Source organism: Staurois parvus, unplaced genomic scaffold (genome assembly GCF_062004578.1).
Source record: "Staurois parvus isolate SC_StPar_1 unplaced genomic scaffold, SC_StPar_1.0 ptg000562l, whole genome shotgun sequence".
Taxonomy (NCBI): Eukaryota; Metazoa; Chordata; class Amphibia; order Anura; family Ranidae; genus Staurois; species Staurois parvus.
This window is the reverse complement of record NW_028318358.1, coordinates 388,257-412,223: the sequence shown is the minus strand read 5'-3', so window position 1 is coordinate 412,223 and position 23,967 is coordinate 388,257. Positions and strand designations below refer to the sequence as shown.

At 40.3% G+C, this 23,967-nt stretch overlaps 1 protein-coding gene across 9 annotated transcripts in view; it reads left to right on the top strand.

The window, feature by feature from the left end:
* The window catches only part of TMEM106C (transmembrane protein 106C), a 79,667-nt gene extending 56,574 nt beyond the window's left edge, over positions 1-23,093 (top strand). For all 9 annotated transcript variants that reach the window (XM_089691375.1, XM_089691368.1, XM_089691367.1 and 6 more), the window contains 7 exons: positions 1,379-1,590; positions 4,011-4,074; positions 7,486-7,645; positions 9,069-9,209; positions 10,223-10,272; positions 16,443-16,496; positions 20,636-23,093. In XM_089691375.1, coding sequence (XP_089547501.1) covers positions 1,395-1,590; positions 4,011-4,074; positions 7,486-7,645; positions 9,069-9,209; positions 10,223-10,272; positions 16,443-16,496; positions 20,636-20,750 — 780 coding nt within the window. In that variant the 5' untranslated portion in view covers positions 1,379-1,394 and the 3' untranslated portion in view covers positions 20,751-23,093. The remainder of the gene's footprint in view (positions 1-1,378; positions 1,591-4,010; positions 4,075-7,485; positions 7,646-9,068; positions 9,210-10,222; positions 10,273-16,442; positions 16,497-20,635) is intronic.
* Positions 23,094-23,967: the final 874 nt, after the last annotated feature.

Sequence of the window (23,967 nt, the reverse complement as noted above, 5' to 3'; positions counted from 1 at the left end):
CTGGGCACTGTGTCGGTACAGGAGACTTGGTTGTCAGAGGAGTCTTATTTCTTGATCAACAAGCTGAAGCTTTGAGCAGTTTGGCTGTGTCTGCAGTGCTGGACCATCCTGTTGGTTATTCATATGATCCAGATTCAGTTGCACAGTGACATGGCATACATTGATCATCAGGAAGGAATCAGAAGTTTCGCTATAACTTCATGTTTCAACCTTGTCTGTCTTGTTTATTACAGTCATGGAAAATAAGAATAGGAACATGAGAAGCATGTTGGAGCCAGTGCAGGAGCTTTAAGGGGCTGCTGTTTGGTTGATTGCAGTGCTCCAAGACCTCTGCCACATGTAGGGGACATTGGATGTTTACCTCCTGACTTTATGGTTCAACAACAAACTGGACAGGTTTGTTAGGAATGGGGATCCTCTAACGGAAGCAGATGCCAGACATGCTGCTAGGCGATGCTGCATTATGGAGGTGAGTATGTAGGTTTATTTTTTTTCATAAGCCCATACTTCTTATTTAAATTAGTTTCACATCAACCAAGACATTGTCTATCCATCCCTTTTGTCTAGATCTAGAAAGGAAATTTCACTGCATTATCTGGTTGTGATTTTGGCTGTGAATCTTATCTCTCAGCCACTACTTCTTTCAGGAAGACTGATCTTTTTGTAATTCCAGACAGACCCTGTAACCGGTTTCTCATTCCACCATTTCCTAGTGGCACAAATGGATCATCTTCCAAGCTTATGAGTGCTATTTGGACTATACAGCATCAGGCTACTGTTTCTCAGATTTGCAAGGCTGCCATATGGTCTTTGGTCACAGCTTCAAATGTAAGGTCCCTCCGGTGGCTTGTTGAGCTGTAGGCAGTCCCCAATTCTCTGTTGTTTTCCTGTACCTGCTAGCATTTGTTTGCTGTGTTGCCCACCCCTCAGTTTGACTTCTTTTGGACATTCTAAATTTGAAAGATTTCCTGTGTCCCTTTTTTAATGGACAAAAAGAAAATACGCAGGAATTTTAAGCTCACTGTAAATTAATTTTAGAGTCCAATGAAGGGTGGTACTCAGTGTTTATAGCCATGCTCTTGATACTGCTCTGCTACAAAACTGAGGCATTCTGCTAGTAGGAGTTATCCTGGCCTGGCCTACAGTTTTTTTTGTTTGCCAATGTTCAGTCCTCCTATTGGTGACAGAATAACCTGAAGGGTCAGAAATTCCTATATCTCTTAATGGACAGAAAAGGATTTCATAGTGAGTAATAAAATCCTATTTTCCTAGAACACTATAATGCCATTTAGTAGGTTTCGAAACAGTGTTTACATTTTTGAGCCACCTATGCCAATCCTTAAAATTTTAATTCCATGTATATTTCTTTTCAAAACAGATGCTGAACAAAGACAATGGGGTCCATAGTATCTGCCTATACCAGTCGTGTGACAACCTCGAAGCAGGCTAGCAACACAAATGTGGAAGAGGATGATTTGTTGGATGAAAGAGACCGAGAGGAAGATATTGCACAATTTCCTTATGTAGAATTTACTGGTCGGGACAGCATTACCTGCCCTTCCTGCCAGGGAACTGGATGCATTCCAACAGGTGAAGCTGTTTGCATTTCCTGCTTTCAGCCTAGGTTTACCTTCAAGGGTCCTGTAATAGGAAAACATGGATAAATGAACCATGTACTTTCGTAAGGAATAGGCTCCTCCAATTACCTGTTCCCTCTCCAGTGTCCAGTAAGGATACTTTAACTGGACTGGGAATTACTAGTTGGCTTAGCCTGAAGTCAAGGAAATCAGGCCCTTAATAACAAATTCAGACTAGTTTCAAACAGACAACAAGAAGGGCATTTTCTGGCGAACAACAGTAATAGTAGGCATCTTTCGGTAATTTCTCTTAAGCAGGATTTTTGCTCTAAAATGTATGAAAATTTAACTCTTGAGGAGTTATTCTACATGTCATGGCAATCAAAAGGTTTAAACACGCTCACAGCTTAAGCACTGCTTCATGAGAGGAGGTGCCATGCTTACCTACAACAAGACATGTAGGGTATTTTGTGCCATTTGCTACAGAGGAATCAGTGGCAGGGGTTTGGTGCACAAGTGAGTATCGGGCAGCTTTATCCTGAATAGGCAAGGTGACAATGTCTCTTTAGTGTAAAGTAAACAAGTATGCCATTCTGGAACTCTTTAATCATCATACTTCTAAACATTTGCTGTGTTTTTCTCCATAAGCTCTGGTTCGCACCAGTGTGACTTGTCATGCAGCTTGACAGTTCAAAGTCGCATGACAAGTCATGCCCCTTTTGCCGCAATGGAACCATTAAAATCTGTGCGACTCAGACTATTTCTGTGTGACATTGTTGTGACTTGCATTGACATCTGTTAAATGAATTTACACAGTGTCAGCAAGTTGCAATGAAATCGCACTGAATAGTTGTCTTTGAAGTAGCGCAACTTCAAAGCCGCACTGGTCAACCAGGGCTAAAAGGCTGTTTTCACTTTTGTTTGTATCTCAGTGCTGCTGGTTTACATCCACCATTTTAGCCATTTCCCGTATACAGGCAGAAACCCCAGAGTCGGCTGCACATCATTGCTTTGGACTGGCTTCCTACTAGTTGCAACATAAACAATGGCAGTGCAATGTATGTTGGCACAGTTGCACTCTTACAGGGGTGATGGGTGTTGAGGAACAATGCAGGACTACACAGTTGTCACCTCATAACAAGAAATAGCTGAATAAGAACCTTCTTGGAAGGATCACAAAAGGATTCTTAAAATAAAGTTGAAAAATTGCAACAACCTTAAGGCTCCATTCACACTTGTGCAACTTGTCATGCGACTTTGGACACTAAAGTTGCATGATAAATCGTACCCCATGTTTTTCAATGACAACCGTTCAAATATGTATGACTTCAGAGCTTCACTTCACTGCAGTGATTTCCAAGTAGTGCACACACTACTTTGGTACGACATTCATGCAACTTGAGTGCCATAGACTGCAGTGTAAACCCTCAAAAGTCGTATGACAGTTGCACCTGAATTTTATACATGCAACAGTTGTTTATTATCATTAATAAAAGCCAAAGTTGTATCCAAGTTGCACCCATGCAAAGTTGCACTCCAAAGTCGTTTGGGTGTGGAGTTGGGTGTGGAGTCGTACAAGTGTGAATGCAGCCTTAAAATTACAAAGACATGTTAAAACGTATGAGATTTTTAGTAATGGGTTTGAGTGTACTTAAAGCAGAATTAAACACTCTCAATCAACATTAACTATTTTTTAGCATTATAAATAGATAGGAAGGTATATTATATTTACTTGTTTACTTCAGTTGCTTCCTGGTTTCATGCCTTGGCCAAAATGATGTCATAAGGAGTCATCATAAGCATTTCTTTCGTCAGAAGGGGCTTTCTCACCTAAGCACACTTCCCTGCTGACATGTCTGAGCTAAGGACAGATGGATTCCAGGAAGCAAATGCTACATGAATAATCTCCCCTTACCCAAGATGGCTGTGGCTAGAAAAGCTAGGGGAGTGTTCTGCAAAATGATTTCCCAAGAAAGTTAAACATGGAAGACCTGAATGGATGATTTATTCCTTCAGGATTAAAAATGAATTAGTGTTTTTGGTTTGTGGTGCTCAGACGTAGTTAAGTTCCACGTTAAACTGTTATTCTGTTTTAAAATGTAAGCCTTTTATAATGCTAAGATTTGCTAAGCGAAAGTTATCAAGCACTTTCTTTTTGGCTGAAATGAATTAAATATTATTTCTAGCAACCCCTACTTACTAAGTCAGTGATTACTGTAGCAGGAGATCAAGAACACCTAGTTACAAGGAGCCTCAATGAAAATGCATTATTTGTTGCCATGAGCAAGGCCGTCTAATTTCTGTTGTATTGAATTGTATTGTAACTGTACTTTCTGCCTTCATTTTGTAAAGCACTGCACAAATGACAGTACTATAAAAATCCTGTATAATGATAATGTATAAAATGTATTGTGTGTATTTGCTTTGCTACAGAGCAAGTAAACGAGTTGGTTGCATTAATACCATACAGTGACCAGAGACTGCAGCCCCAAAGAACGTAAGTGTGCTCTTGCTATGGAAAGTTTAAAACAGAATTGAAGAATGTCCTAAATAGAAAAAAAAATCACTGAAATTACTTAGAAAAGCCTAATCAAATCTTACAATGTCATACCTAAATGTGATAGCTTATTAGATTCCTGCTATTCTCTTTCTACTTCTGTACATTCATGGCAGTATTACAGGAGACTTATATTTTAATCCAGTTCTAGTTTTCCAAATAAAATCATTGGCCACTTTGGAAAATATCTTCATTGTTCCTCTAACCATGGGGTGGTAGCAGTACTAAATTGCCCTGTCTAGCAGACACTGAACTTGCCCCATACCATAGTTTATATCAACAGAGGTTCACAGTAGATATCTGATAGAATCTGCTGAGGCCATTGGTGTAATTATCCTTAAAATGTATTTTACTGGCAGACAATGTTGTTTCCATATTAACCACTTGTCTACCGGGCACTTTTACCCCCTTCCTGCCCAGGCCAATCTTCAGCTTTCAGCACTGTCACACGTTGACAATTACGCAGTCATGCATCATTGTACCCATATGAACTTTTTATCATTTTTTTTTCACACAAATAGAGCTTTCTTTTGGTGGTATTTAATCACCATTAGTTTTTATTTTTTGCACTATAAAGGAAAAAATGAACGAAAAATTAAAAAAATAAAAATTTTGCAAACAGGTAATGTTTTTTCCTTCACTGCGTTGATGAGGCTGCACTGGTGGGTATTGATGAGGAGGAACTGATGATGCGCTGATAGGTGGCACTCATGGGCACTGAAGGGCACAGATTGGCAGCACTGGTTGGCGCTTTTGGGACTGCACTGATAATCAGTGCAGATGTCTCCTTTGATAGTTGTCGGTTATCGGCAATACTTTCCTCACACTGTGACAGCATGAGGAAAGTACTGCCGATAACTGGGAAGTGTATTTACATGGTGGTCAGCTGTGATTGGACACAGCTGATCACGTGGCAAAAGACGCTACGATTGGCCTTTTACCATGTCATGTGATTAGCTGTGTCCAAAGGAAACAGCGATCATAGACCGCACTGGGTGCGTGCCATTGGGGGCACACAGGGGGCACATTCTGGGAGGACGTCATATGATGCCCTCCCAGAACTAGATGATCGCGCTGTAGCCATCATTCAGCTATAGTGCGTTAAGGAAGTGGTTAAGGAACCCTGGTAATCTATACTTGGTTCCACAGTGTAGACGAAATAGTCAGACTGGTTAGTCAAAGCAGAGACCTTGGACATTATTTCCAAAGCTGTAAGGTATAGAATCTTCTGCCAAACCTGACTGTCACTCTTCCGCAGCACTTCTGGGATCAGGTACAACATCTACTACACTCACTTGTATTGTAGAAGCTATGACAGAGATCCTGCTGATATAACAAGGGGCTCCATTCACTTCTCTACTGCCCAGCATCCATGTTACAAGCCGGGTTTTCACTGCATTACACACTGCCTTCTGCGCAGTATCCATGTCACCAATGAGATTCCCCCCCCCAATCCTAACCATTACACACTGACATGGAACTAATATCCGTTCTATGCCAGATATGTTTAGGGCTAGATTTTTATTGCTTAACCTTATTTTGTGTGCTGGTATTTATGACTTTATGGCATGTAATGACTACCTGCAATCTGCCTATACAGTATGGCAGGCATTAACTATCATTTAAAAATTGCTGTTCAAAGTAACAGTGGTTTGAATTTTACTGTGTTCAGGTCAGTGAAACATGAATACTGGCTGCCAAAGGTTACATACAGTAATTTGCTCTATGCCTTAAAAACAATCCTATGCTTGATAGCAGGCTAGCTGTCATAGGTCATGTGATTATCTCTATCTTTTAGTAACAGTCAAGAGGTAAACAGAAATCAGACTATGTTGATTGTTCACAAGCATAAATAGATATATATACCATTTGCAGTATATTTTGCGGGGGATTTTATTTTTGTTTAACCATTTTCCCACCGCTCTATAGCAGAAATACTGCTACAGGGCGGCAGGGGTGTGCAAAATCACATGTGTATATATGCAATTTTGCATTTCCGGGTAGGGGGCGCGCGCCCTACCTGCGCCACCATTGACGGCCTTGGCTGTCAATCACCGGGTCCCAGCTGGTGATTCCCCGCTGGCACAGGGCGATCACCGTGTATCACGATTGGGGGAGAGACCTGTATGTAAACAATACAGATCCCTCCCCTGTCAGCTCCTGCACACTGCATAGCAGAGCCATGCAAAGCAGTGTGCTTGCAGTGTAAAGTGCACACACACAGCACAGAGTTAACCCATTGATCGCGCCAGATGTTATCCCCTTCCTGCCCAGTGTCATTAGTACAGTGTCAGTGCTTTTTATTAGCACTGATCACTGTATTGGTGTTACTGGAGATGCAAGTGACAGTTCCCCCCAGAGTGCCTGCTGCTGTCCCACTATAAGTCGCTGATCGCCGCCATTACTAGTATTAAAAAAATAAAAATTCCAGTATATATACCGCCATTTGTAGACACTATAACTTTCACGTAAACTAATTAATTTACATGTATTGGGATTTTTTTTTTTTTTTTTTTTTTAGCAAAGACATGTAGCAGAATACATTTTGGCCTTTGTTTTTTACATTTTTTTTACTGGATATGTTTAATAGCAAAAAGTCAAAAATATCACCTGTGTTCTACACAACAATACTGATAAATTTGATAGGACATGGGACCCACAGATTCAATACGTTTCCGTGCCTTGATTTTTCCCGACTTGACCATCTCCTTTCCTCATTCCTATTTACTTCCTTTTCTTACTTTTTACTGTCCCCTTTTTTATTTCCCCGTTTTTTGGGGCCAGTTGAACCTGCTCTTTACTCACTCTACAACATCTGTAATGTTTTTCTTGATACACGATACTCGTTCTGTGTGATTCTTGAGGCTACAACCACTGACTCTCCTATACCTAGTGGACTGGGAATTTTCTGTTTGAATTACCCAGTTGTTTTTGCACAGATTCTTTAGTTTTCTAAGGTTTGTTTGCAGTTTGTTAACCCAGGTGATCTTCTGTGCTATTCAACCAATGTGATAACATTTGTCTTTTGCACTGTTTACAACTTGAAAAATCTAAATAAAAACTATTGGAAAATAAAAAGTTAAAAATAGTGTTTATATCTCAAAATTGTCAGTTTTTTTTTTTTAATAGCGCAAAAAATAAACGCAGAGGCGAGGTGATCAAATACTACCAAAAGAAAGCTCTATTTGTAGGGGGAAAAAAAGGACATGACTTTTATTTGCGTGCAGAGTTGCATGACCGTGCAATTGTCAGTTAAAGTAATGCAGCGCAGTGCAGCTTGGATGCAATTATAATATGTAAAATCGTGCATCAACAGCTTAATGTGTGTTTTTATATATGCTTTCTCCACAGAAAACTGTATGTTGTGCTGTCGGTACTAATGTGCCTCTTCATATGTGGTCTGGTGATGTTCTTTCTTTTTCCGCGTACTTTGGTGGCGGAGGATGGCGGCATTCGAATGGTACGAGTGTGGTTCGATAAGGAAAATGCCATTGTCAACCTTGCTATGACGGTAATTACCCTTTTTTTTTTTATTTAATCCTAATAGCCTTTTCCCTGCATGCTGCCTAATTACTTTTATTTGCAATGAATGTGAAAGGGTCCTCTAGTGTTCTTCCTAGGAAGACTTTCTGTTCTATTTGTCCTAGTGGACAGAACACGATGGGGAATCCACCGGAGCAAATCTATGACCAAGGGCACTGTTACTGGTGACAACTGTCTAAGAGGAAGTTTTCCCTCACTTTGGAGCGATCTCTTCTCACTTCTGGGAAATGAATTCTACCCTATAGACACAAACAAAAAAAAGTCAGTGGTTTTAACAATTCCGCACTCTATCCAGTCCAAAAAAAGTTTCAGCTTTACAGCAGATACACATTTTATTATAAAGGTGGGTAGAAACCTTTTGTTTGACCTTCCGAATAAGCACCTATTGGGAGCATTTAGGGCTTCCAACAGAATTCTAGGATGTTGGAAAACCTCTCACAGCGAGGCAGATGGAAGGAAGGAACTGGTAGGCAGCACATGCACTATATTGTCTTGTCTTTTGGGTCAAATCTAATATAGTGGGACTTACCACACTGTTAGAAAATGGGCAGATGTCTAAAAGACACTAGCATATTTGTTTTTTGTGTGGTTGTTTTTGTTTTTGCATACTTCACATAAACATACTGTTATGCCTCTTTCACACGGTACTGATGTTTGAGCATCAGTATTTGTTGATGTAATATCAGACATTTGTTTTGCGCGTATTTGTGCATATTCACACAAACAATACATTCCTATGCAAACTTCATTAATATTTATGATCATATGCGCGTATTGACACGAATTACTGGTACGCATATTTTTCTTTTTTTTTTACTTCATACACAGCGCTTGTTTATGTGCCTGTTTGTACAGGTACTTTTTAAACAATGGGCTGCATTTTAAAGCAGTAAAAAAGAAATGCAGTACTGAACTTTTTCAAGCTGCAGTTTGCAAGAGGCCTTAATACAGGGCAGCACAGTGGCTAAATGGTTAGCACTTCTGCCTCGCAGTACTAGGGTCGTTGGTTCGAATCCCAACCACGGCACCACCTGCCTGGAGTTTGCATGTTCTTCCTGTGTCTGCGTGGGTTTCCTCCGGGTAATCCGGTTTCCTCCCACACTCCAAAGACATGCTGGTAGGTGAGTTGGCTCCTATCTAAATTGGCCTTAGTATGTGTATGAATGTGAGTTAGGGACCTTAGATTGTACACCCCTTGAGGGTTAGGAACTGATGTGAATGTACAATAAATATGTAAAGCGCTGCGTAAATTGACAGCGCTATATAAGTACCTGTAATAAATAAAATAAATATACAGTGCTAATATTAAATGTCGATCTTATAATAAGCTTTTTATGTGAACAACTCTGCAGTGGTTTTCTTTTATTAATAGATAGTTTTATGTATTACAGAGCACATTAAGATTCACCAATTCCAACTTTTATGCAGTCTCTGTGGATAGCTTGATTAGCCAAGTACAGTATATGAACACAGTCATTGGAACTCAACAGCAGACCAATGTGTCTGTCATTCAGCCACTCAGCGAGAAATTGGTAATTACCTGATTGTATTTGATTAGTTTTATTACATTTGCCTTGCAGTTCTATCTCTGTGTATAGTTTGTGTGCTTGCACATGGGCAATAAGCACTCGCTGAATTCCAGTGACTAGAATCTTCATACTCCTGCAACTGGACTGACAGGTGCGTGCAAAGGGCTGTGGCTTCTCCGCTCATACAAAGCAAAAAGCTGTTGACATGGCATGCAGTCACCTGCAGTTAGGACAGAGTCTGTCCTGTCGTGATCATGCGTCCCTAACCGCAGGTAATTGCTGGCTTTACGAAAAGCCAGGCACAGTTATGGATAGTTGCAGCCACTGTCAGCCTGTCGTTGCTTTGTATGGGCTGAGCAGCTGCAGCTCTTTGCATTCACTTGTTCCAGTTGCAAGAATTGGCAGATTCTTGCCACCAGAATTTGCAGTTTGTGCTAATCACTCATGTGAGTGTGCCCTAAAAGAATGGATCATTGTAAAAGGATCTATAAAAATTAGATGACAGCATCCTAAGGTGGACAAATTGGATATTGTTATGTGGCATCTCCACATAGTCACAAATTACAATTGTAAAAAATTATAAAGAAATTGGCTTTTTTAGGAACCCTTGTCAAACTGCTATTGTATGCCCTAAGTTTATCAGTTTCAGGAACTATCTTCAGCGTCCTCATTTCTTTAATTTCAAAACATGAATGGTCATGCAGCAGAACACTCCTAATTAAAGGATTGGTCCAAAAGACAAAAGTGATTTGTGCATCTGACCATTCTTTGGTGAATACTTGCAGATCACACATTCTATACTGAGAATTATTTCTGTTTGACATAGTGCTACGTTGTAGTGGCATGTTTTGGTTTTACAAATACTATCCACTATTTCCAAGTCACTGCGAAAAGAGTGCAATATTTCTTTCCTCCAGTGACTTCTCTGATCTATTTAATTCTGGATTGCAAGTAATTATGCAAAGAAAATGCAGTATTTAGAAGCAATTAAATGAATGATATTTTGTATCCCTCAGGTAAATTTCACAGTGAAACTTGAGTTGGGTGGAATCCTTTCATATTTATAGTAAGTATATATATATTAGACTTCATACCAAATTTTTATATTATCCACCCCCTTTGCTAAGAGAGAACTGTTGTAGATAGGGTTGATGGCTCACTCTTATTTGTCTGAATGAAAAACACAGTGTTCTTTGTACATCAAAATTAGCAGCAGATGAAGACAAATAGATTGTGTTCATGTACTAAAAGATTTGCTTTATTTTTATATATACAGCACACTCTGTTATCTGCTATGCCAAAACTGTGCAGTTATCTTCATCTGCTTGATCCAGCTTGTTCTCAATGAGAAATGAAGATGAGCATAAATAGTTACATAGTTAATATTACATAGATAATCTGATTGAAAAAAAGTCCATCCAGCTCCACCAAGAAAACACACACACATACACCCCCCCCCCCTACACACACACATACACCCCCCCCTACACACACCTACCTTCCAGATACACTGTCCTATACCCACAGCTGATCCAGAGGAAAGAAAAGATATCCAGTTTGCTCAAGCGGAGGATAAAATCCCTTCTTGATTCCCCAAGAAGCAATCAGATATTCCCTGGATCAACTTTACCTTTTAATTATCAGTATCCAGTTATATTGTGTGTATCTAGAGGAATCCAGACCGCTGTTAAAATAATCTACTGAGCTGGGCAGAACCAGCCCTTGAGGGAGTCTATTCCACATTTTCACAGCTCTTACTGTGAAGAAGCCTTTCCTTGTTTGGAGATTAAATCTCTTTTCCTCCAGACGTAAAGAGTGCCCCCTTGTCCTCTGTGATGACCTCAGGATGAATAACTCTACACCAAGTTCACTATATGAACCACTGATGTATTTATAAGTGTTGATCATATCCCCCCTTAATCTCCTCTTCTGCAGAGAGAATAAATTCAGTTCCTCTAATATTTCCTCATAGCTGAGCTCCTCCATGCCTCAGTTTGGTTGCCTTTCTCTGTACTTTCTCCAGTTTCCCAATATACTTTTCTGTGAACTGAAGCCCAAAACTGAATGTCATATTCCAGATAAGGTAAAATGTCGTCTCTCTCTCCCTTTGTGGATCCCAAAGCAGATACATATTTGGAAATAAATTCCTGTTGGAAGTTGTCTAGTTACCTAGAAGTATTTTCCCAAAATCACCTGCCAAACATGTAGTGATGTTGCCTTCTCTTTTTAAAGTACTACTTCCCTAGCTGTCATGCTGATTCTCTGACTTTAAAGCAGTAGTAAACCATGACCTTTTAAAAAGAAAAAAACTCTGCAAGACAATGGCGTAGTCTGCTAGTATACATCACTTACTAGCACACAATGTGGAACTTGCCTTAAAACGAAACCCTCCAGCAGCGAGCTTTCACCGCTGACAGGGCTTCCATCTTCACCCTGTCCTCCTTCCAGGTCGTGGGCTCCAGTGGCTTGAATGGCCAAGCCACGATGACATCACTCCTGCGAGTCAATTTTTATGACACACAGTCTTTGAAGGAACTGCACAGGTATGCCGTACCTTCAAAGTGCATGCGCCTGTGCGCCTTTACAAATAAATATCTCCAAAAAGGAGATATTTACAGTACCTACAGGTAAGCCTTATTATAGGCTTACCTATAGATACAAGTGAAAAAAGTGACTTTACTACAAGTTTAACTGTTAGCCCTGACATACATCAAAAATGCAGATTAGGAGCTTTTGATGTTCTTGTTCTGTCTGTTCTAGGTTGAAGTTTAGAGGAATTGCTGGATAATTACCGTATATACTCGAGTATAAGCCGAGTTTTTCAGCACATTTTTTGTGCTGAAAAACGGCCCCCTTGGTTTATACTCGAGTCAACGTCTGCAGATGGCTCCCCCCCCCCCCCCTTCCAACAGAAGGGACACTAAGTACAGGGGTGGGCAGGGGGCTGCTGTCTCTTACCTGGCTCCGGTCCCACGACAATCCGGTCCAGGAAGCGCGGCTGCTCCTTCATTCGGTTCGTCCACTGGATGTTCGCGCGGCTGCTCGGCTCCGCCTTCTCACCGGTGATTGGCCGCCAGAACTGTAGCTCAGGAAAGGCACACAGGCGGCCAATCACCGGCGAGGAGGCGGAGCTGAGCAGCCCCGCGAAAGTCGAGTGAAGGAGATGCAGGTAAGTGTGCCGTGCTTAGGTGCTGCTGCAACCACATATGCTGGCTGCAGCAGCACCATACTGGAACAGGGGTCAGCAAGTGTCAGTGGGAGGAATAGTGCCCCATCATTGGTGTCACTGATACCAATGATGGGGCATTATTTTTCCCACTGACACCAACGATGGGGCACTTTTCCTCCCCCCCCACTGACACCAATGATGGGGCACTATTCCACCCCCCACTGACACCAATCATGGAGCACTATTCCACCCCCCACTGACACCAATCATGGGATACTATTCCTCCCCCCCACTGACACCAACGATGGGATACTATTCCTCCCCCCCACTGACACCAACGATGGGGCACTTTTCCTCCCCCCCCACTGACATCAACGATGGGGCACTATTCCTCCACCCCCCCACTGACACCAATGATGGGATACTATTCCTCCCACTGACACCAATGTTGAGACACTATTCCTCCCACTGACACCAATGATGGGACACTATTCCTCCCACTGACACCAAAGATGGGGCACTATTCCACTGACACCAATAATGGGGTGCTATTCCCCCCACTGATACTAATGATGGGGCACTATTCCTGCCACTGATACTAATGATGGGGCACTATTCCTGCCACTGATACCAATGATGGGGCGCTATTCCTCCCACTGACACCAATGATGGGGCACTATTCCTCCCACTGATACCAATGATGGGGCGCTATTCCTCCCACTGACACCAATGATGGGGCACTATTCCTCCCACTGATACCAATGATGGGGCGCTATTCCTCCCACTGATACCAATGATGGGGCATTATTCCTCCCACTGACACCAACGATGAGGCACTTTTCCTCCCCCCCCACTGACACCAACGATTGGGCACTATTCCCCCCCCCCCCCCCCCACTGACACCAATGATGGGGCACTATTCCACCCCCCACTGACACCAATCATGGAGCACTATTCCACCCCCCACTGACACCAATCATGGGATACTATTCCTCCCCCCCACTGACACCTACGATGGGGCACTTTTCCTCCCCCCCACTGACACCAACGATGGGGCACTATTCCTCCACCCCCCCCCCCCACTGACACCAATGATGGGATACTATTCCTCCCACTGACACCAATGTTGGGACACTATTCCTCCCACTGACACCAATGATGGGACACTATTCCTCCCACTGACACCAAAGATGGGGCACTATTCCACTGACACCAATAATGGGGTGCTATTCCCCCCACTGATACTAATGATGGGGCACTATTCCTGCCACTGATACTAATGATGGGGCACTATTCCTGCCACTGATACCAATGATGGGGCGCTATTCCTCCCACTGACACCAATGATGGGGCACTATTCCTCCCACTGACACCAATGATGGGGCACTATTCCTCCCACTGATACCAATGATGGGGCACTATTCCTCCCACTGATACCAATGATGGGGCACTATTCCTCCCACTGATACCAATGATGGGGCACTATTCCTCCCACTGACACCAATGATGGGGCACTATTCCTCCCACTGACACCAATGATGGGGCACTATTCCTCCCACTGACACCAATGATTGGGCACTATTCCTCCCACTGACACCAATGATGAGGCGCGATTCTTCCCACTGGTGTTCTCACCCTCGGCTTATACTCGAGTCAATAGTTTTTCCCAGTTTTTTGTGGTAAAATTAGGTACCTCGGCTTATATTCGGGTCGGCTTATACTCGAGTATATACGGTATGTCTTCATTTTAAATCTCCTGTCTCAGATAGGGGCACTTGGTCAATCTCTTGGTGACGTCTGTGGCAGTTTTTATGTATTTTTGCTCCTTTAATGCATTAGATATGACGTTATTTAAAACTGTCTCCTATTGTTTATTTTCCGTCGATAATCAGCATGAGTTTGATATCCATGTTCTTATTTGTTAATTGTGTGCAGCAAGAAATATTATGATAAATGCTGTGGGGAACATTTATGAATCCTGATAACTTCTGTACTGTACAAAAAGCTGGCTAGCAGAACGCTAAGTAAACTATTTCTGAACTTTAGAAGCTGTGCCCAAAAAAAGTCAGGCAGAGGGAGAAGGACTAGTCACCAGTAGTGCCTGTAGTCTCCTGCAGCACATCTTTTTCCCCATTACTGAATAGCTGTACCTTGGTCTGCACTGTCTCTGTGTGAAGGCTACAATCTTGGGAGAGACAGGGATTTGCTCTTTCATGAACTCACCTCCAGCAAGGAGAACGGTGAGCAGCACAATAGTCAAATCACCAAATCTCAGTTCCCGATCTCTAGACTAGCAGTCAGAGGTAACAGTATCTTCCATTCACACTGCAAATTGATAGCTATGAAACTGTAGTCACAAACGAACAATATAGTACACTGCTGTTTTTCAGGAAGAATTCAAACAAAGGTAGATTTTTCAGGGTTAGGATTAATAAAAAATGAGGCTATAGGTATTCTAGGTATTCGCTCACTATATATATGTGTGGTCCAGTAACCAAACACAACTATCAAAAAAGAAAGGTTTCATGAACAGGGTGTCCACCAAAAAGCGGTTACATCAAGGACCAATGTGGTAGACCATGCATGAATATTTTGCAAAGCTGTATTTATTAATTGCTGTATTGAATATATGTTCATAAAAATTCCAATCAAGAAACAATTAACCACCAATATCCATCACCTCACCCCAGACAACGTTGTCTGTCCCCCTAAAAAGGGTAATTAATAAATACAGATTTGCAAAATATTCATGCATGGTCTACTACATTGGTCCTTGATGTAACCGCTTTTGGTGGACACTCTGTTCACAAAACCTAACATTTCTAAATGTTACCTTTAACATCATAGTAAATACTCACTTTTTGAGCTCCAGTCCACTTTAAATCAGAACTAAACTCTACAAATACGTATCTCTGCTTTAGCAATGTGATGTCTGCAAAGTCCCTAGCCAGTGCCCACATCTTCCTGCTTCTTCAGGGTGTCGGGTCACTTTGCTGTCTTGATTGGCTAGGAGGAGAAAGACGTAACACCTGCATGCACATGGGAGTTAATTTATTCTGATGATGAAGTGTCCTGAGACTATATTCTGAGCTGCGCATGTACAGCTCCGTGTATAATCTAAAGAAGATTGCGAACAGGCAGGTAAGTTTGTTTTCCTGCAAGAGAGACATATCTTCTTACATGTCTTCTGCAATAAAGACCCTGCCAGCTTGCAGTTTTTACTTTGTTGACTTTAATTTTGCTTTAACAGTTAACACACCTACCATAAAAATCTTGGGTTTTGATGCCTGACTGTTATACTACCTGCATGGAGTTTGTGCATTGTCCCTTTGTTTGCCTGGGCTTCCTCTTGCAAAAACAGGGTATCAGCAAAATCTCCCTAAATATGTTTTTGCTGTATGACTGTGATAGGAACATTAGATTTTAAACGATAAGTTCACTTTTGGAACATGTTACATGTTCCACCCGTTTGTATGTAACATGTTCCCATAGCCACAGCAGTGCCCGCCCACACAAATTCATTCAAGCTTCCTGTCAATATCTGCTTGATCATACATCCCGTACGGCTTGTAGATATTCTAACAGGTCTGCAGGAGACCTGCATGGCATCAACGATCTACTGATCACTAGTGCAATACTTTACAGGCTCATTTTGGACAAGAATAATAATGCACATTTTTTTTTTTTTTTTTACCTGCAAAAAATGTGCATTTATTATTTTTGTCCAAAAGGTGAACTTATCCTTTAAGCTCCTCTAGGACTGGAAGTTAGGGTCGTGTCTTTGTGTTCTGTAAACAACATGCAGAATTTGTGCTATATAAATTATCATCATATATTATAAATTATTATAGAATTGCAGTATACAGAAAAGTATCTTTAATGAATTATACTAAATTCAGCCATTGACTTTTGCTAGTTCCATAATTTCCTGCATATTAACACATTTTAAACTTTTTTTTTTCCTGTGCAACAAAGTCTAAAATTTGAGCAAAAACAATCTGTGACTGTTTTTTTTTTTTGTTTTGTTTTGTTTTTTTTATAAATTATTTTTTTCTTTTTCCCACCAGCAACTTCTGCACATTATCTACAGTGAAAGTGCACAACATTGTTGTTTTTGTGCGGTATGTACTGCTTTTATCTATTTTTTTTATAAATCAAGGATAATTAACAAGACACATTAAAATTTCTGTGAAATAAAGCAGATTTATGAAATTGAAGATTCTAGAAATGTTTCACTTATGCAGTCAAAATATTCTGTTAAAAATGCAAAACTAGATTAAAAATACATTAGTTTGGGAACCGTCTCTTGTTATCTACCACACACACGCTAGGAAATTGTTTATTTGGACATTAGTGAAATGAAATATACAGGTCTATTTACACCAATGAGATTTCCCGTGTGTGATTCAAGCTTAGAATACATGAGAAACAAAAATGCCCAATTTGCAACAAAGTGAATGCATTGTATGCTGCATTATTTGAGCATTGTATCCAGTTCCAGGATTAGAAGTGCACATGGGGAATATTTTAAGAAGCAAGTGTTTTTCTTTTAAATTCCTGAGAACGCAGGTGCATTAAAATATGTTTTTGTTGTGTAGGGAACATTTGTTCAAGATCGTGCAGTGTAACCATAAGCCTTTAAAAACTCTCAAGCACAATGATCTTGGGCCTGTGATGACTTTTATTCATACTTGCTACAGATGCTTGTACAGAGACGCCTGTTTATATCTGAAGATGTTTGTAGCTTGGCAGCTGACAATTAGTACATACATGAAAGAGAACAGTCGCTATTTTCAACTTCCGTCTTTTTCCTACTTCCTGCAGCAGCTTCCTGTTTTCTTCTCACAGTCTTCTATTTTTGCACATAACTCCTGTTGACCTACAGAAATGAGGAGAACTGTATCTCCACTGATAATACTCCTTGTATGTCCATGTTTTCAGAGGTGCCAACTGATGATGGACAATTATTTCCATAGCTTATAATGAAGTTTGTGCTTTTACTGTACAGTTAAATAGTGAAAGTGTTGAACTTGATCCACATAGCTATACAGGTAATAGCATTGGTTATGAACACCATAAACTAGCCACATTTCAAGGTGTGTGTTTAAAGAGGAATCGCAAGCTGAAAAGATAAGGCAGTACTAGTTACCAGTTTTGCCTGTGCTCCCCTGCAGCTGATTTTGCCCCTTTACTGACTTTCTGTGCCTTATTCTTCTCTGCCTCTTAACCACTTCCCGTCCAGCCCATGTATATAAACGGCCAGACGGGAGCATTGCAGGGTCGGGTGGCTGTTTAGAAATGTCCTCCCTGCCTGTGCGCACTCCCGGGGAGCGCGCGGCACAGCGATCCGGTGCCCACTGTGTCCTACGGACAAAACGGAACACCGATCGCTGTATGGGACCTCTGTGTGATTGGCCAATCAGTGATCACATGAATAGTAGTAAGCAAGATGTCACTTCCTGACATCCTCTGTTTACTACTTGTAAATGATCAGAGGTCACATGGTACAAGGCTATTTACAACAGTCTTGTACCATGTGACAAGCTGTGACCAATCACAGCTCACACAGTATTTCTCAATGGCTGCAAGAATGCAGTCGGAGAGAAGGAGAAATTATTGCTTTTACAGCCTTTATGGGTGTAAAAGCAATCCATGTAAAAAGAAAAATCTTAATTACCCCCCACAAGTAGTACCGTGTCACTATGGTGACACTGTACTGCTAGGGTGACAGTATGTAAAAAAAAAAAAAGATATCAAAAAATTGTCAAATTTTTGAAAAATTATAATTTTTGGTTATAAACTAATTTGGGTTATTTTTTTTTTCATTACTAAAAAGATGAATACATTTTGGCCAAGATTTAGGAAGAAAGATTATTTATTTATTTGCATAGCTTTATGAGAAAAACACTTTTTTTTTTTTTTTTTTTTTTTTTTTTTTTCAAAATGTTTGGAGTTTTTCATTTATATAGCAAAAAAAAAAATCCCAGTGGTGAATCAATACCACCAAAATAAAGTTTTATCTGTCTCAAAAAAATGCTAAAACATTCATATGGGTACAGTGTTGCATGACTGTGCAATTGTCATTCAAAGTGTGATAGCGCTGAAAATTGGCCTGGGCAGGAAGGGGGAAAAGTGTCAATTTGAAGTGGTTAAAGTATCACTAAATGCTAATTTTTTTTTTTTTTTGTTTAGTTTTGGACAGAGTGGAGAGGGATTAGAACACGTCAGCTTTTATTGCTGTCTGTGTCCCCGTTAGAGAGATTCACCCTCTCTTTGTCTTTACCATTATCATTGAAAGTTAAAGAAAATCTAAAATTTTATGTTGTCCGTGGAAAAGTAATAAAGGGGAAATCTTCTAATGGGGATACTAGTTCTGGTGACGTGGGAGTCCCCAAGAGATTCCCTTAATTTTGCAGGGTTTTCCTCTCACTTCCTCATGTGGCTATGGGACAGGCAGTAAAAGGGAAATGAACCACTGAGACAAAGATGGTAAAAATAAACCTTGCAAAGGTCATAACTCTCCCTTACTCTATCAAAAGAAAAACGTTTTGCCTATAGTTTTACTTTAAAGAATAAGTTCACTTAAAAAAACAATTCACATCTTTTTGCAGGTAAAAAAAAATGTGCATTTAATTTTTTTGTAGCCTGTAAAGAATTTCACCTGCTGGGGGATTGTGTGGGGGCCGGTGCAATTGTTGCATGTTACACCCTGAATATGCGTGTAACAAGTTACAAAAGGTAAACTTCTCCTTTTAACCATTTGCCTACTGGGCACTTATACCTCCTTTTGTGCCAAGGCCAATGTTCAGCTTTCAGCGCTGTTACACATTGAATGACAATTGAGCGGTCATGCAACATTGTACCCATATGAAATTCTTTTTTTTTTTTTTTTTACGCATATAGAGCTTTCTTTTGGTGGTATTTAATCGCCACTGGGTGTTTTTATTTTTTGTGTTATAAACAAAAAAAAAACCAAAAAATTTGAAATAAAAAAAGTTTTTCTTTTGTCTCTGTTTTTGCAACATTTTGCAAACAGGTCATTTTTCTCCATTGATGTGCGTTGATGAGGCAGCACTGATAGGCATCATTGACAGGCTGCACTGATAAGGCAACATGTATAGTTGGCGCTGATGGGTGGCACTGCTGGGCAGCACTGGTGGGTGGCACTGATGTGCACTTGTAAGCGGCACTGGTGGGTGGCACTGCTGGGCACTGATTATCAGGACACCGATCATCAGTGCTGATCCGCCCTCTGACATTGCCGGTTATCAGCAGTACTTTCCTCACACTGTCACTGCCTGAGGAAAGTGCAGCCGATAACAGGCAACCACATATACCGGTGATCTGCTGTGTCATTGGTAACAGCTGATCGATCACGTGGTAAAAGGCCGCTGTGATTGGCCTTTTACCATATCACATGATCAGCTGTGTCTGCAGAAGATCGCCGGGGGCGAGCAGGAGGCCGCATTCTGGGAGGACGTCATATGGCGCTCTCCAAGAACTGTCATTCGGCTATTGCGCGGTTGGCAAGTGGTTAATTGAAGGGGCCATCTTGGTAGAGGCAAGACTTTGCATCCTAAAGTCAGAGCCTCCATAAGGCAGAATAGTGATCAGCACAGTAGTGACATCACTAAATCTCACTACAAATCTCCTGAGATTAGCATTCAGAGGCAATAGTGCCTTAGATGATCTCACTGCAGATATATAGCTATGGAGCTGTAGGCACATGAGTGGTTATGCGCACTCACATACCAGGATGTGTTGTGCTCTTTTTCAGGAGAAATACAAGACAAAAGTTGGATTTTTCAGGGTGCTAATTTGGTACAATTTAACATTTTAGATTTCCCTATTAAAAAAAAAAAAACTTCACATTTTGAGTTTAGTGCCACCACGAGCAGTTGTAACCTTTTTGATCACTTTCCTCTTAGAAACTATTACATTAATATGTTGCATTTGCTATCAGTGCCCCATATATCCGTATTATCAGATGGTTATTTACAACTGGGGATAGGTAAATACTGGCTTTATCTAAATGTACTGCCTATAAAAAGCAGGACACTGTTTTCCCCACAAGTCAAGAGTTCAGATTAAGAAAAATGCAAGAAAATCTCACTAAAAATCTCAGATATTCCCAGCAGTGGTAAAGCAATTTAAAAATCTGGATATTATTGTGGTGCTAATAAGACTGGGTAATCTTGCATGCATGCTTTATTTTAAGGTTTGTGACTTGGAAAATAACGCATTCCATTTTCTCTTCTAGAACATCGGTGAAATTTTCCTACGTTGGACACACTTCTCAGAGTTCTTTGGAGACATACCAGTATATTGACTGTGGAGCAAACTCAACTTTATTAGTTGACCACCATGCATTATAAACTTTAATGAGAAAATGTGTTGACATCATCCACATCCCTTGCCTGGCATTGTAATTTCCCTGCAGACTGCATTAACCTTCTACCACTGTGGAGGCCCGGAGTGCATGTTTACATAAAAAGTACTGTAGTGTGCACGGACGGTTTCTTCTAATTGTACAGCTTGTGCTTAACCACTCAGTAACTTGGTAATTAGTTATAGAAGAATGTTGGTAATACTTTTATGCAGGAAAGCACAAAATGGCATTTATGTTTAGTTGAAGCATTTTTTTTTTTTTAGGTGTGCATCCTTTTTTTTTTTTAATTTCTTTTGAATTGTAAGTTAAATCAAAATATAAACACTAGTTTAAAACTCAGCTCACCCTCCCTGTTAACAGGGGGATTACTTGTGTACATAACTAACTTATAGTTAAAGAGATTTTTAACTTCTATTGTAGATTTGTACCAGGAATTGAAGGAATAGTGTAAGATTCTCCAACTAGCTGCTCTATTTATTATGGATATGTGCATTAAAAATCTACTTTTGGGCTCACTGATATTCCAAGACTTTTCACGGAATTTCTTCTGCCCTAATCTATCACAGTTCATGGTTATTTGAGACTGCCTTGGGTTTTCCGAGGCTTAATTCACATGGTGTTTTTTTTTCTGCAAAAAGAATAGTGGGGTTTGCAGTTTATTACATCCAGAAACATTTTGCAAGTACAGAACATGCAAGACCTATTTATAAAAACTGGAGCAAATACAAAAAACAGGTTGTTGCTAATCACAGTTAGATGTCTAAGTTCACTTAAAAAGCTTTAGAGAAAATTTCATCTATAGCCTGACATACATCTCTAGTTTACATAAAAATCCCTGAGTACTTTCTGTGCTTAATTGCAAATACTATTATGTCAATGAAGGTTTATGTGTGTCCAAACTCAAATATTGCAATAAACTTATAAACACGCTTTTGGTTTTCAGCAACCAGTAGAAATGTGAACTGGTAATGCTGTGCAGGGAGTAATATTGCAGGCTTAAACCTGTCATGAGAACCATTGCTGTCCTCACTCCTTTTGTAAATGCTTTCACGCAAATACAGAGTTCTTACTTCACCAGCTGTTTGCTTGTTTTGGGTCACCAATTCAGTGTTTAAAGCCAGAGACAGCCAGGCAACTAGCTTTTTCAGAAGGGGTAAGCTATAGCAAACCATATATTCCTTTTGTGACCTAATCTGCATTTTACAAAATCCAGTGCAACCTGAAACTGCAAGCTGCTCACATTCATTTGTAGTGAAGGTTACCCACACTTATTTATTTGATTCTGACCTTTACCCGTGCCCTCTCTGTCTGAAAGATAGAAAGGAGCCCACAGAGAATACCTAGCCTGCACATTCACATGACTCTGCAATTAGTGTTCTAAGACTGCCCAACTGCCAAAAACACACAGTGATTATGAGCAGTGACGTTGCTGGCTGCACTGCAGTTATATGTAAATAAAAGGGCTGTGCAGGTTGCCTTGGCACCTTGTATGCCTTTTAATGCGTGGTTGGTATTTCTGTCTGAGATGTGACTTCAAAGAAACTTCTCATGAAATATATAGGCTGTCATTGTTGATCCCTTACTGAAATACTAGTTGGTTGCCATACTTATCCTCTGGTTATAGTATTATGTGAGCCACCAACCAGGAGCAATCATATTGTGTGAAGTCTAAGGCTACTTTCACACTGATCTGCTGCAAAAACAGCAAAAATGCACAGGCTTTTTTACTGCGCTTTCTGAGCGTTTTTAAAGGACGTGACTTAGAAACATCTCCAAAAATGCTTCCTAGAGGCGTTTTCCATTGATTTCAATGGGAAGAGGTGTTTCTGGGGCGTTTTTTAAACTCCCCAAACATGCCTCAAAGATGCTGCAAGCAGGAGTTTTTTACGCCACACCGCAAGCGCAACACCTGAGTGTGAAAACATACATAGATATACATTCACATACATAAGGAAGCATTTTCCTTTAGCTTTTCAGGTGCTTTTTTTAATGAAAAAACGCTTCTAACTTTAAGGCTACTTTCACACTGTGGGGATTTTTGAAGTCAGAACTCTTGATTTGTATAGTTCTGGGTCAAAAAAAATATATATTGTAAGTCATTGGATAAGCATACAGCCAGGCCACCTACCATTCTCCAAAGAGATTTGCAGTTACATTTTATTTATTTGTTTTTCTTATGACAGGTTTCCTTTTAATAAATGAGTGAAGTGTGGTGATCCATAGTTCCACTAAATCTTTCAACATAGACAGAACAGTGAAAAGATGTTTTCTGATTGTATTCCCTTTTTACATTGTTTTTTCTCTTACAAAATAAAGGCTTTTATGTTCAGTGGTTGTGTCTTTTCTGGAATGTTTGGTTCCGCTGAGTTTGAAAGTATTTGGGACCAAATTTTAAACACAATTCCCAAGAGCTTTGGGGTTATGCAGCTCTGCATAGAAACCAATCAGCTTCCAGATTGCATTGCCAAAGCTTAAATGAACAAGCTGAAATTAGAAACAGATTGACTACCATGTACCAGATGCACCAGATTCTGAGTGCACCCATTTTAGTAAATCTTCCCCTTTAAGTGTATGTTTGGGTGAAGTGCGTTCCATTTACCCCAAGTTCACACGTAAGCGTTTTCTGCCGCATTTTGCAGAAGCGCAATACAGTCCATTTAACATGATTTGCTATGGGACATGTTCACATCTCCATGTTTTCTGCTGCATTTTGCAGTTAGCAGTACAGTCCATTTAACATGGTTTCCTATGGGACATGTGCACTGTACAATGTAACACACTGGACACCCCAGTACACTAATGCACTGGGCACCACAATGCCCTGTACACTGTTTTACAAAAATTAAATGTAGTGCGCTAACTCCTCATCAAAATACATAAATAAAGCTCATATATACAATAAACATCAAAGCACAATAAATCAACTGTGAAAAAATAGTCCAAATCCTGAGTTAAAAAAATGTCCTAATGGATGTACTGTCGATCACTTTCCAAAAATGTGCTTGTCTAAAGACACACTCCCTGCTCACCTTAAGGTTCGACCTACATATTATAATAGGTCAAATGCATTTTGTTGGAATAAATCCTTCATGTTGCATTAAATCCGTGTTTGTTCCCTCCAAATATGTCTTCACTCAGTCATGGCTCCAAAACATGCATAAAAAACAAAATATATTCTGTAGTGCAACACAATTTAAATAAAC